Source organism: Hemiscyllium ocellatum, chromosome 30 (genome assembly GCF_020745735.1).
Source record: "Hemiscyllium ocellatum isolate sHemOce1 chromosome 30, sHemOce1.pat.X.cur, whole genome shotgun sequence".
NCBI classification, from domain to species: domain Eukaryota; kingdom Metazoa; phylum Chordata; class Chondrichthyes; order Orectolobiformes; family Hemiscylliidae; genus Hemiscyllium; species Hemiscyllium ocellatum.
In genome coordinates this window covers 28,826,518-28,839,728 of record NC_083430.1, presented here as the reverse complement: position 1 = coordinate 28,839,728, position 13,211 = coordinate 28,826,518, and the positions used below count along the sequence as shown (strand labels likewise).

The 13,211-nt window shown below is 40.8% G+C and overlaps 1 protein-coding gene across 3 annotated transcripts in view; it reads right to left on the bottom strand.

Moving 5' to 3' along the window:
• LOC132829878 (grainyhead-like protein 3 homolog) overlaps positions 1–5,336 on the bottom strand; it is a 98,171-nt gene extending 92,835 nt beyond the window's left edge. For all 3 annotated transcript variants that reach the window (XM_060847277.1, XM_060847278.1, XM_060847279.1), the window contains exon 1: positions 5,171–5,336. In XM_060847277.1, the coding sequence (XP_060703260.1) occupies positions 5,171–5,187 (17 nt within the window). In that variant the 5' untranslated portion in view covers positions 5,188–5,336. The remainder of the gene's footprint in view (positions 1–5,170) is intronic.
• Positions 5,337–13,211: the final 7,875 nt, after the last annotated feature.

Sequence of the window (13,211 nt, the reverse complement as noted above, 5' to 3'; positions counted from 1 at the left end):
TAGACTCCCAGACCCCATGGAAAAGACTTTGCCTAGTTACCCTATCCATGCCCCTCATAATTTTGTAAACCTCTGTAAGGTCACCCCTCAGACTCCGACACTCCAGGGAAAACAAACCCAGCCTGTTCAGCCTCTCCCTGTAGCTCAAATCCTCCAACCTTGGCAACATTCTTGTAAACCTTTTCTGAACCCTTTCAAGTTTCACAACATCTTTCCAACAGGAAGGAGATCAGAATTGAATGCAATATTCCAACCGTGGCCAAACCAATATCCTGTACATCCGCAATATAACGTCCCAACTCCTGTACTCAATATTTTGACCAATAAAGGAAAGCATACCAAACGCCTTCTTCACTATCCTATCTACCTGCGACTCCACTTTCAAGGAGCTATGAACCTGCAATCCAAGGTCTCTTTGTTCAGCAACACTCCCTAGGACCTTAACATTAAGTGTATAAGTCCTGCTAAGATTTGCTTTCCTAACATGCAGCACTTCGCATTTATCTGAATGAAAGTCCATCGTTTTTCAGACTGGTGGCCTGTGACCAGTGGAGTGCCACAAGGATCGGTGCTGGGCCCTCTACGTTTTGTCATTTACATCAATGATTTGAATGCGAGCATAAGAGGAACAGTTAGTAAGTTTGCAGATGGCACCAAAACTGGAGGTGTAGTGGACAGCAAAGAGGGTTACCTCAACTTACAACAGGATCTTGATCTGATGGGCCAATGGGCTGAGAAGTGGCAGATGGAGTTTGATTTAGATTAATGTGAGGTGCTGCATGTTGGGAAAGCAAATCTTAGCAGGACTTATCCACTTAATAGTAAGGTCCTGGGGAGTGTTGCTGAACAAAGAGACCTTGGAGTGCAGATTCATAGATCCTTGAAAGCGGAGTTGCAGGTAGATAGGATAGTGAAGAAGGCATTTGCTTTGCTTTCCTTTATTGGTCAGAGTATTGAGTACAGGAGTTGGGAGGTCATGTTGCAGCTGTACAGGACGTTGGTTAGGCTACTGTTGGAATATTGCATGTAATTCTGGTCTCCTTCCTATCAGAAAGATGTTGTGAAACTTGAAAGGATTCAGAAAAGATTTACAAGAATGTTGCCAGGATTGGAGGATCTGAGCTACAGGGAGAGGCTGAACAGGCTGGGGCTGTTTTCCCTGGAGCATTGGAGGCTCAGGGGTGACCTTATAGAAGTTTACAAAATTATGAGGGGCATGGATAGGATAAATAGACAAAGTCTTTTCCGTGGGGTTGGGGAGTCCAGGACTAGAGGGCATAGATTTAGGGTGAGAGGGGAAAGATATAAAAGAGACCTAAGGGGCATCTTTTTCATGCAGAGGGTGGTACGTGTATGGAATGAGCTGCCAGGGGATGTGGTGGAGGAGGCTGGTACAATTGCAACATTTAAGAGGCATTTGGATGGGTATATGAATAGAAAGGGTTTGGAGGGATATGGGCCAGGTGCTGGCAGGCGGGACTAGATTGGGTTGGGATATCTGGTCGGCATGTACAGGTTGGGCCGAAGGGTCTGTTTCCATGCTGTACATCTCTATGACTCTATGCCACTTCTCAGCCCATTGGCCCATCTGATCCAGATCCTGTTGTAATCTGAGGTAACCCTCTTGCTGTCCACTACACCTCCAATTTTGGTGTCAGCTGCAAATTTACTAACTGTACCTCTTATGCTTGCATCCAAATCATTGATGTAAATGACAAAAAGTAGATGACACAGCACTGATCCTTGTGGCAATCTACTGGTCACAGGCCTCCAGTCTGAAAAACAACCCTCCACCACCACCCTCTGTCTTCTACCTTTGAGCCAGTTCTATATCCAGTTGGCTAGTTCTCCCTGTATTCCATATGCAATAAGTTTCTTCAGCCTCTGCTGTAGACAGTCTTGCAAATTTCTGTTTCTGAGCAGCATCAGAAGGTGCGCAAGAGCCTATCATCCACCATTTTATTTGCTTCCAAACTTACCTGGATCCAAAAGATATTTCCTATTTGCAAAAGCTTTTACTCCAATCAATACTGAGTGATTTTCAGTTCAGTAATTTGACAAGCTATAGAGTTTGGTCTGAATTGAACTGCAACATTTAGAGAACAAGATTTTAAGAACACCTGTTTGTTGATGCATTGCTTGTATCGATGTGGCTCATAAATTGGCTTGAAAATTGAACTCAATTCTTATTCTCATGACAAAGCCCATTTTTGTGAAAAATATCTTAATTATTTTCTCACCAATCTAGATATGTGTTGGAAGAGTTGTATGATTTCAAATTTGCTAACAGCTTATACAGGCTGCACCTGCCTAACATCTCTCCCCCACCACTTACTAAAAACACAATTTTATGAGATAAGTTGCATTTCTAATGGCGAGTCTGGGAGCAGACTAAGGAACAGAATGGTTGTATTCTACCAGACAGCAAGGCAATTAAGTGATTAGCACATCAAGATTTACAATGGGAAGAGCAGATGGCATAACAAAATACCCAACAGAAAATTCTCCTGATCTTTGTACTCTTGACAGCACAGACAGTGACACAGAAATGTGGGAGAGATAAATGCTGCTCTTTCTGCTCTTTGTCAAAGTTGTATACTTTCCAGGTATATGCACTTGGATATATTTTAATTTGCCAGGGCACCCAAATCTGCCCTTACACTAAATTTCTACAGACTTCCTTCATTTAAATAAAATTCTGGCATTTTGTATTCTTAAAATTTGACAAACCTACATTTTCCCATATTATTATCCATCAGGAATTTGTTTCTCACTCATTTCATCTATCTTTATCTCTGGAAATTCTTTATGTCTTTCTGACCTGTTATCAGCAAATTATCCCATCATCCTAATCATTAATGTAGATCGTAAATAGTTGAAGCTCCTGCACTGATCCATGTGATGCTCTACTGGTTAGGATTTGCTGACCTCAAACAACATGCCCAAGCTCTCTGCTTCCTCATACTAACTAATCTTCTATCCATGTTAAAATGCTACCCTGAACATCATGAGCTCTTATCTTGTGGAGTAACCATTTTACGCACATCTTATTGAAAGTCTCTTGAAACTCCAAACACACTCTATCTACATGAGCCATCCACCTGTTACCTCTCCACGGAACTCTAATATATTAGTCTAACATGACTTCCCTTTCACAAAACCATGTTGATTTTGTCTGATTTTGCTAAATGCCTCCTTAATAATAGATTCAAGCATTTTTTTCTCAATGACAGATGTTAGGCAAAAATTGGCATTCTTTCTTGATTAATAGGTACTGAAAACTGTCCCAGAGTTTAACATGGTTCAGACAAAGGTTGAAGAGACTAAACTTTGAAATGATCAAAATTAACTAGGGTTTTAATGTCAAAGGATTTATTTTTCTCTGATGTACAGTAGTAGAAATTAATTAATATTCAAATATTTCTAATATACATGATGGCTTAAGAAGTACATGACTTGGGGAAAGTTACTGTTTTGCTTTCTGCCTCTGCATAGCTGCAGTACTGTATGTACCTCTCAATATGATTTGATTTAGCTAAACACAACTCCTCTCCAATAAAGCCACATAAAACTCTCGATGGTTTCCTTGGTATCTGACACATATCACATTCTTTTGGTGTCAATGTCATGCACCCCATGATGGAGGAGGTCTGAAATATGTTTTTTAAAAAAGCACTGTTTTACCAAAAAACACAAAACATTGCTGTTCAAACATTCAATGTCAGCTAAAGCAAATGCCTTAAAGGGACACTTACCTATTGACAATGAGCATCTGCTTTGATCAACAATGTCTCAATGACAACCTTAGTCTATGTCCCTGTTATTTCCTTATCATTGAATACCAATCCCAAGCCAATGGAAAATATATGTTCTGTTCAGATTCACAACTGCTCCAAAGTTAAACATTAGGCATCATGGCACAGTTAGATATGCACCAGGACACTTTAGACCACACATTGTTTTTAGACGCATTAAAGAATTCAGTAATTTTTTTTAAATTTCAGATTTGTTGTTTTCGTCCAATGTCCAAATGTTTTCCATGATGTGAATTCATTTTCTAACCTCTTACTGCTCAGATTTGCCTGCTGCCTTTCTTTATTTTGGTTAGCAACTAGGTGGCAAAATGAAAGTACAACAGCTATATCAAAGATACAGGTGCAATAGAAGAGACTTATACTTAAGAGAGTTAGCATGACATTTCATATTTGTGGCATTGCATTATACCTATTCTGAAATAAACACATTTAATTACATTTTCATGAATAGCTAGTATGCAATGCAAGCCATATAGTGCAGCTGAAACAACAGTAGATACAAATTATATATATATATGCTGTCCATGTAAGGGATTCAATGTAATCCCAGAGAACAAAAAATAAAACTCCAGTCTTTGAATGCAAAATCTATACTCAGCAAGATAATTGTGTCTGACAGGAGTGGGGTGATAATCTCTTTTGCATCTAAATAGAGTCTAAATAGTGTTCTAGATTGGACAGTGAGTCAGGCCAACACAATGTCCAGGTAAAAAGAAACTTATTATGGAAAAAATTCTGGTGCACGGTTCTGCTGCAGTGAAATCAATTAGTTGCCTTGTGCACTACCAGGCACAGAAATGAATGAGAAGAAATGTTTTCCAATTTTGAAGCACATTCTGGAACATGATTATCAAGTTAGATCATGAATGATCTGTCAGTGGATAGTAACTCAGATCATTCACATGCCTGGAGTCAATATAAAATCAAGTATAAACTTGTCCAATTTCCCTGTAAATTCTCCTTTTTGACATTTCAATTCTAATCACTATTGCGAACATAGAACTGAACATTTGCTGAAGTTGTAGCTGCAAGATGCTCTGATGTTACCATGTGGTCAGATTTAACCTTTCAGTTGCATCATTCAGGTTTCTTACAGTGGCAAAGAAAGAAGATGACAGCCTGAGGAATGAAACAGTTGTGAGAAAACTCGAGTGACTTTCAATTCTTCTGCTGAGAAGCAAAAAGACACAGTAAAGACCCATCAAACAGCAGCAGAAACTGAGCACCCATTTTCTGTGGAACGTTAGCAGATAGTTTAAATTGGCACATGTACTCCTTATCCAAGAGCAAAGTAGCATCTCAGAAGAAAGTAACTTTAACTGATGACACTTATCTCTGCCAGAGCAGTCACTTACCCAAGCTCTTTGGACATAGTCTATCTCTTCACAGTCACCTTCACAAGTGATATATTTTTATAACAGTTGCTGTTACTCTCCCAGGTCAAAAAAACATCCAGGTGGTTTTGTGTGATATTTCTAGTTAAAAGCTAGCTGTGTCAGTGATGGATCTCTATTTATTTCCCTTAAGGTTCACTGCAGGAATTTTGCTGACAGGTAGATTCTCCTGCCCTGTTTCTGATTGGTCTCCACAGATAGAGGTACGCCTGCAGGTGAGTCAGACAGGTGTACAATAACAGGTGCAACAGCTTAACCCCTTCACCACTAGAGAATTTACCTTCCCAGACTTTTGTATACTACATATTTACAAAAAAGAAGAATGAAAAATTTGCATTTCTCTAGTGCATTTCCAGGACTTCAAATCCCTAAAGTGTTTTACAGAAGATTTCTTCCTCTTAAAGAAGTTGTTTGGTTGTACAGAACTTGTGCACTGCATACCCTTTGGCTGTTCACATACAGCCAGGTACTTGACTGTACTGAACCAACTTGCACTTGCAAAACCTGCAGCAGAGCTGGTTGAGATTTAATTCTCAACATTAGATTCAATTCTGCAATTAGACCATCTTTGCTATGAAAATTTTCTTTGTCAACATGTACTCCAACTAGAGAAAAAGCAACACTTAATCTTCTTTTGGGTAATAAGCAGGCCAGGTGACTGCAGTAAAAGTAGGGATCACTTTGGATCTAACGATCATAATTCTATTAGTTTCAAAATGGCTGTGGAAAAGGATAAGCCTTCCGTAAAAGTTAATGTTTTTAATTGAAGTAAGACAAATTTTCATGATATTAGACAAGAACATACAAAAGTTGATTGGAGTAGATAGTTCACAGGTAAAAAAGACGACTGACAAATGGGAAACCTTCAAGAGAGTTGATGGCAAGGATTAGAAGGCATTATGTTCCTGTTAGAGTGAAAGGTAAACCTCGTCAGATCAGGGAACAATGACAAAGAGAGATATCCAGGTTCTAATCAGGAATAAAAGAGAATCTTATTTTATATGTAGACAATGGGGTCAAATGAATCTCTTAACCAATATAAAGATGCAGGGGCATTCTTAAGAAGGAAATCAGGAAAGCAAAGACGGGATATGAGATAGCATTGGCAGACGAGGTTAAGGATAATCCAAAGAGGTTGCACAATTACATTAAGAGTAATGGAGTAACTAGAGATAGGGTAAGAACCTTACAAGTTCAAGGACGTCATCTTTGTTTTGAAGCCCAGGAGTTAGGAGAGACACTAACTGAATATTTCGCATCAATTTTTACTGTGGAAAAAGAAATGGAGGCTAGAGAACTCATGGAAATAAATATTGATATTTTAAAAATAGTTTACTTTACAGAAGAGGAAGTTCTGGAGATTTTAGAGAATATTAAGGTAGATAAATCTCTAGGACCTGATTTAATGTATCCTGAAATGCTGAAGGGAGTAAGAGATGAAATTACAAGACCACTTACAGCATAACTATGTGTGAGGTATCTGATGATTGGAGGGTGGCTAATGTTGTACCTTTGTTTAAGAATGTTTGTAAGGAGAAACCAAGGAACTATAGACCTGTGAGTCTGACTTTGGTTGTGAGTAATTGGAGGTGATTCTAAAGGATAGCATTTATAGACATTTAGGGAGGAAAAAATTGATTAGGGATAGTCATCATAGTTTTGTTCTAGGAATATCATGTCTCACAAACCTGAAAGAGTTTTTTGAGGAAGTTACCAAACTAATTGATAAGGGTAAAGCAGTAGATATCATTTACATGGACTTTAGTAAAGCCTTCAACAAGGTTCGGCATGGTAGACTAGTTAGTAAAGTTAAGAGAATGTGAGGACTACAGATGCTAGAGATTAGAGTCGAGATGGTGGTGCTGGAAAAGCACAGCAGGTCGGGCAGCATCTGAGGAGCAGGAGAATCTAATTTTGGGCATAAGCCCTTCATCAGGAACAAGGCTTGTGGTCCAGGGGTGCTGAGAGATAAATGGGAGGGGAGTGGAGTTGGGGGAACGTAGCTGAGAATGCGATAGGTGGATAAAGGTGGGGGAGAAGGTGATAGGTCAGAGAGGAGGGTGGAGCAGATAAGTTGGAAAGGTGATGGACAGGTCAAGATGGCAGTGCCAAGTTGGAGGCTTGGGACTGGGATAATGTAAGGCGAGTGGAAATGAGGAAACTGGTGAAATCCCCATTGATCCCACGTGGTTGCAGGGTCCCAAGGCAGATTATGAGATGTTCTTTCACCCTGACCTCAAATTCACCTGGACCATCTTGAACACCTCCCTCCACTATCTGAACCTCTCCATCTCCTTCTCCAGTGACCGACTAACCACGGACATCTACCACAAACCCACCAACTCCCACAGCTATTTAGACTACACCTCTTCCCACCCTATCTCCTGTTAAAACATCATCCCTTATTCCCAATTCCTCCGCCTCCATTGCATCTGATCTCAGGATGACCATTTCCACTTTTAAAAATCCCAGATAGCCTCCTTCTTCCAAGATCACAATTTCCCTTCCCACGTGGTCGACAATGCCCTCCAGCACATGCCCTCCACTTCCTGCACCTCTGCCTTTGAAACCCAACCCTTCCAACACAACAAGGACAGAACCCCCGGTCCTCTCCTTCCACCCGACCAATCTCTGTATACATCGCATCATCTTCCGCCACCTACAAATGGACCCCACCCCTCTCAGTGTTCCGGAGAGACCATTCCCTCTGCAACTCCCTCGTCAGATCCACGCCTCCCCACCCCCCACCAGCCCACACCCCACTCCCAACACCTTCCCCTGCCACCGGAAGACGTGCATGCCTCCCACCTCACCTCCATCCAAGGCCCCAAAGGATCCTTCCGCATCTGACAGAAATTTACCTGTACCTCCACAAATGTCATCTCCTGTATCTGTTGCACCCGATGTGGTCTCTTCTACATTGGGGAGACAGGACACCAGCTTGCGGATCATTTTGGAGAACATTTCTGTGACACCTGCACCAACCCCACCATCCCATGGCTGAATACTTCAATTCCCCCTCCCACTCTGCCAAGGACAGGCAAGTCCTGGGCCTCCACCATCACCAAACCCATACCAACTGATGCCTGGAGGAAGAATGCCTCATATTCTTTGGACACTGCAACCACATAGGATCAATGTGGATTTTACCAGTCTCCTTATTTCCCCACCATCCACATTATCCCAGCCTCAAGCCTCCAATTTGGCACCGCCATCTTGATCTGTCCACCATCTTTCCCATCTACCGCTCCATCTTCCTCTCCTACCTATCACTTTCTCCCCTACCTTCGTCTATCAATTGCCTTCTCAACTATCTTCCTCTCAACACCGCCCCTCCCCCCCCTCCATTTATCTCTTAGCCCCTACTAACCCACAAGCTTCATTCCTAGTGAAATGCTTATGCCTGAAACATAGATTCTCCTGCTCCTCAGATGCTGCCTGACCTAATTAATAAAGTTAGGTCACATGGGATTCAAGATGTGCTTGCTAACTGGATACATATTTGGCTTAATGGCAGGAGCCAGAGAGTCGTGGAGGGTTAGTTTTTGGACTGGAGAGCTGTCATCAGTGGTGTTCCACAGGAATCAGTTCTGGGTCCTCTCTTGTTTATCATTTATATGCACGATTTGAATGAGAATGTAGAAGGCATGGTTAATAAGTTTGTGGACAATATGAAAATTTGTAGCATAGTACATTGAAGAAGGTTTTCTACGATTACAAAAGGATCTTGATCAAATGGTTCAATGGACTGAAAAATGGCAGATGGAGTTCAATCTAGATAAATGCGAGGTATTGCATTTTGGTACAGCAAACAGAACTGATAACATCAATGTTAGGGCTTTGGGTAGTGTTTCAGGAGAGAGGGACCTAGAGGTTCAGGTACATCATTCTTTGAAGCTTGCATCATATATAGACAAGGGGTTAAAAAGGCATTGTCCACGCTTGCCTTCATTGCCCAGTCCTTTGAGTATAGGAGTTGGGAAGTTGCGTTAAGGTTGTGCAAGACACTGGTAAGTCTCTCCTAGAGTACTGTGTCCAGTTCTGGTTGCTGCATTATTAAGCTAAAGAGGGTTCGGAAGAGATTTCCCAGGATGTTGCTTGGTATGGGAGGCTCAAGTTATAAAGAAAGGCTGGATAGGCTGCGACTTCTTTCACTAGAGCATAGGAAGTTGACAGCTGATCTTAGAGAGGTTTATAAAATCATGAGGGGTATAGATAGGGTTAATGATATGTACTTTTTCCCTATGACGGAGAATTTAAAGATGAGGAGGCATGGTTTTAACATGAGAGGGAAAAGATCTTAAAAAGACATGAGGAACAAATTTTTTTTTGTAGGGGATGGTTCACATGTGGAATGTTCTTCCTGAGGAAGTGGTGGATATGGGCATAGTTATAACATTCAAAAGATGCTTAGATAAATACATGAAGAAGAAAGTTTCAAAGGGATATGGGCCAGGAGCAGGTAGGTGGGATTAGTTTAGTTTGGGACTATGTTCAACGTGGACTGGTCAGACTGAACGGTCTGTTTCCATGCAGTTTAACTCCATGACTCTGTGTTCTGTTTTTTTTTCATCTTGTGTTGCAGAAAGGTAAATATTTGCAAGTATACCGTTCACAGGACTCCCTGCTTTTTTGGGATAGCACCTTCCTTAAGAACTTCCTGAAAAGTTTGACCTCCCACTGGAGAGATAACATTTTTGATAGACCTCTGTTCGCTCTGCATTTCACATAAGTGCCTGCTCAGATTTTCTGTTGACATGTCTGCAGTTCCCATTCTAAAATATGTCCGATTGATAAATGAAAAGACTTCATCATGCCTTTGACAAACACTAAAATATGCTGGGAAACTGCTTGTGTCATAGTACTGGCGTGTCTCTAAATACATTACCTGGTGCCTCTGAATCTCCACAAATATACTTACCAAAAATAAATGCAACACTTGGTCTCAGGTATCAGTACATTCCATTATAAATAAAATATAGAATGCTCTTAATTGTCTGAATATGCAGAAGCTGTGAAATGAACTATTCGCCTGCTTCCAAATGTCAATATTGAGATGAAGCCCAGTCCCTTGTGAAATATTTTGCACATCACACAGTGCCATGATAGATTTCCTTAGCACTGAAGCTAAGGAAAAGGACACTATACTTGACTCACACATCTGGATAACTTCAGAATGTAATCATACAACCAAAAACCAAATGTAACAAACAGTGAAGTAAAACTTTCATGTTTTTTTTGTTTCCTGGATTAAGAACAATGGAAAATAAATTGTGGTCAATCTAGATCTCCTTCAACCATTCTCCTACTCAGACGATAAAGAAAATAGTGAAGTAGTTGACTACCCATAGCAATCAATCATTATCAATTAATTCAGAACAGACCCAGACATGAACCAAGGAAAACATCCAGTGGGGGAAAGCTTTGAGAACAATAGGTCCAAAGCCATTTCTTCACCCTAAAGGATACTACACTTACCATATAACATGTCTCCAATTACTCACATCCATAACTCAAAATATTATTTACTGATATGTATTTATCTAATTTATATTTGAATCAACTGCTTCCATTACCTATTTCCACAAATTCACCACAAACTAAATGCAATAGCAAGTCTGAAGATTAGTTTTAAGTTACTATGCTCCAAGCATAGGCCATGTCTCTGGCTCTATAGCTCTGGACAAGGCGAAATAGCTTATTATGGTCTATGTCATCTAATTCCTTTACAATGTTAAATATGCCAACTATATCACATGGTTCTTTCGATGTCATTTCTTGCAATTCACCCTCCCCTCTCTGGTGCTAAACAATCTGACATTAGCAAAGTATTCAGCTACACCTCCCGCTGCACAACAGACTGTGGACTGCAATGGTTTAAGAAGGCAGCTCACCACCACCTTCTCAAAGGCAACTAGGGATTGGCAATAAAGGCTGACCAACCAGCAAAACCCACATCCCACAAATGAATAGAAAAAAATATATCTTTTTACCTATTTCCTGTGTATTCCCCTCCACTTGGAGCTTTGTTCTCTCTTTCCATTGAGAGGTAGAAGCAATTGCATTGGATGACTTAATTTTTATCCACCCCTCATATACTCCATCTTAAAGCTGTCTAAATTTGCAGCTCTCTGTCTTCTCAGGTCCAACCGCAACATTGTTATTAAACCTTTTGACAAGTGTGCTACTGGTTTTGTTTATCATGCCAATGTCTACCTAGCAGAAGCCAAATGCCAACTCTCTGACTTCCTTCTACCTAAACCTGCTCCCTCTCCCCTGAACTATGTATCCACCACCAAACGTCAATACATTGTTCCCAGGAGAGTTCACACCCTCAGCTACTCTGGAGATCTTCTTTTCAATCTCATATTCCCTCAATATGGAGATGCACTCACATAATACACAAACAAGACTGCCCTGGCAGACATTTCATTTCAGCCTACTTCTATCTCACTGATCTGTTTGCTTCCTAGTTAAGTCAAGAGTGGGGTGCTGGAAAAGCACAGTAGGTCAGGCAGCCCCTTAAGGGCTCTTTCCAGGAACATTGACTCTCCTGCTCCTCGGATGCTGCCTCACCTGTTGTGCTTTTCCAGCAGTACACTCTCGACTCTGATCTCCAGCATCTGCAGTCCTCACTTTCTCCCGCTTCCGAGCTAAACCTATTTTTTTTCTTCTCTTGTTCTGTTTCTTCCAACCTCGAATCATGACTCTTCCAAAGGCCTCTATCACCTTAATACTCTCCAGTCTCCTGACCTTAACCACTTCTTTCTCATCATGGACATCCAATCCTTCTGTATCCCTAGAACTCTCTGCTTCTTCCTTGAATGGAAACCTGCCAAGTCCTCTTCCACCAACCTCACCCACCAGGCTGAACACGTCGTCACATTCATTTAATTTCACTCACTTCTTCCAAATAAAAGAGGTTGTCATGAATACCCACACTTGGACTGACTGCACCTTGTCTTTTTGTGAGATGCTTGGAACTCTCTGTATTCCAATCTCAGTAAAAGCCTCTCTCTCAACTTTTCTGAGACATTGATGACTGTAGCAGTGTTATTTTCTTTCCCTAAGCTGGAAGATTGCATTGATTTTACATCCAATTTCCATTCTTGAACTCTGTTAAAACATCGATGTAATCCAAGTTATTATATCCACTGCCTGATCCCTAACAATGTTGGTCACTGGTCACAGCCTTAAAGAAATGTAGTACAATGAGTTAACAAAACAGCCATATGTACCAATTTTGGCAATCGTTCAAAATTCTATTTCTATCCAGGTATTCCGTGATCTTATCTTCAATAAGTGTTGTGCAAGTCATTCATGCTGAATATGAAATATATTAGACTGTGGTATCTTGGGTTAGTCATGCCACCCTTTTTGCAAAATAGAATAATATCCACCCTTATCCTGTTTCTGGCAATGCTCCAGTGATCAGTGATTTTAAGCCAGATTTCATTCGGTTCCTCAAGGATTTGTGGGTTGAATTGAGAATTATTTGCCTTAATTATTTTAAACATAGTAATAATGGGGAAACCTGCACAATTCTTTGCTTCTCTTTCCAGTTCAAGTAAATTACCTCTTTGCTTCTTGATAAAAACAGAAGCACAGAATGAATTTTTGCACCTATTGTGATGTCCACACTCAATCCAACATTCACTGCACCCCCTTGTTGGACTGGACTTTACAGTTATCAGTCAGACGAAGGGGACAGAATGGGGAATGAGTGCCCTGATCACTCTTGCCTCACCATCTCAGTGATGGGTGGCAGTTGGTTGGTACTTGGCTGAAAGACGGCCATTTTGTGTCGAGGGAAGCCCATGTCCAATTGGACTACTAAGTTTGGAAATTAAACCGAACAACAGTTCAGTTGTGATTACCTGCTCGTCCAATCTTTTGTAGACAGACTCAAAAAAGTGAATAATTGGAGTAAAGAAATGCCAGAACTGTTGCTACATAAATCTGTGGCTCCAATGGCAGGGCCCTGCCTGCCTCATTATACCTG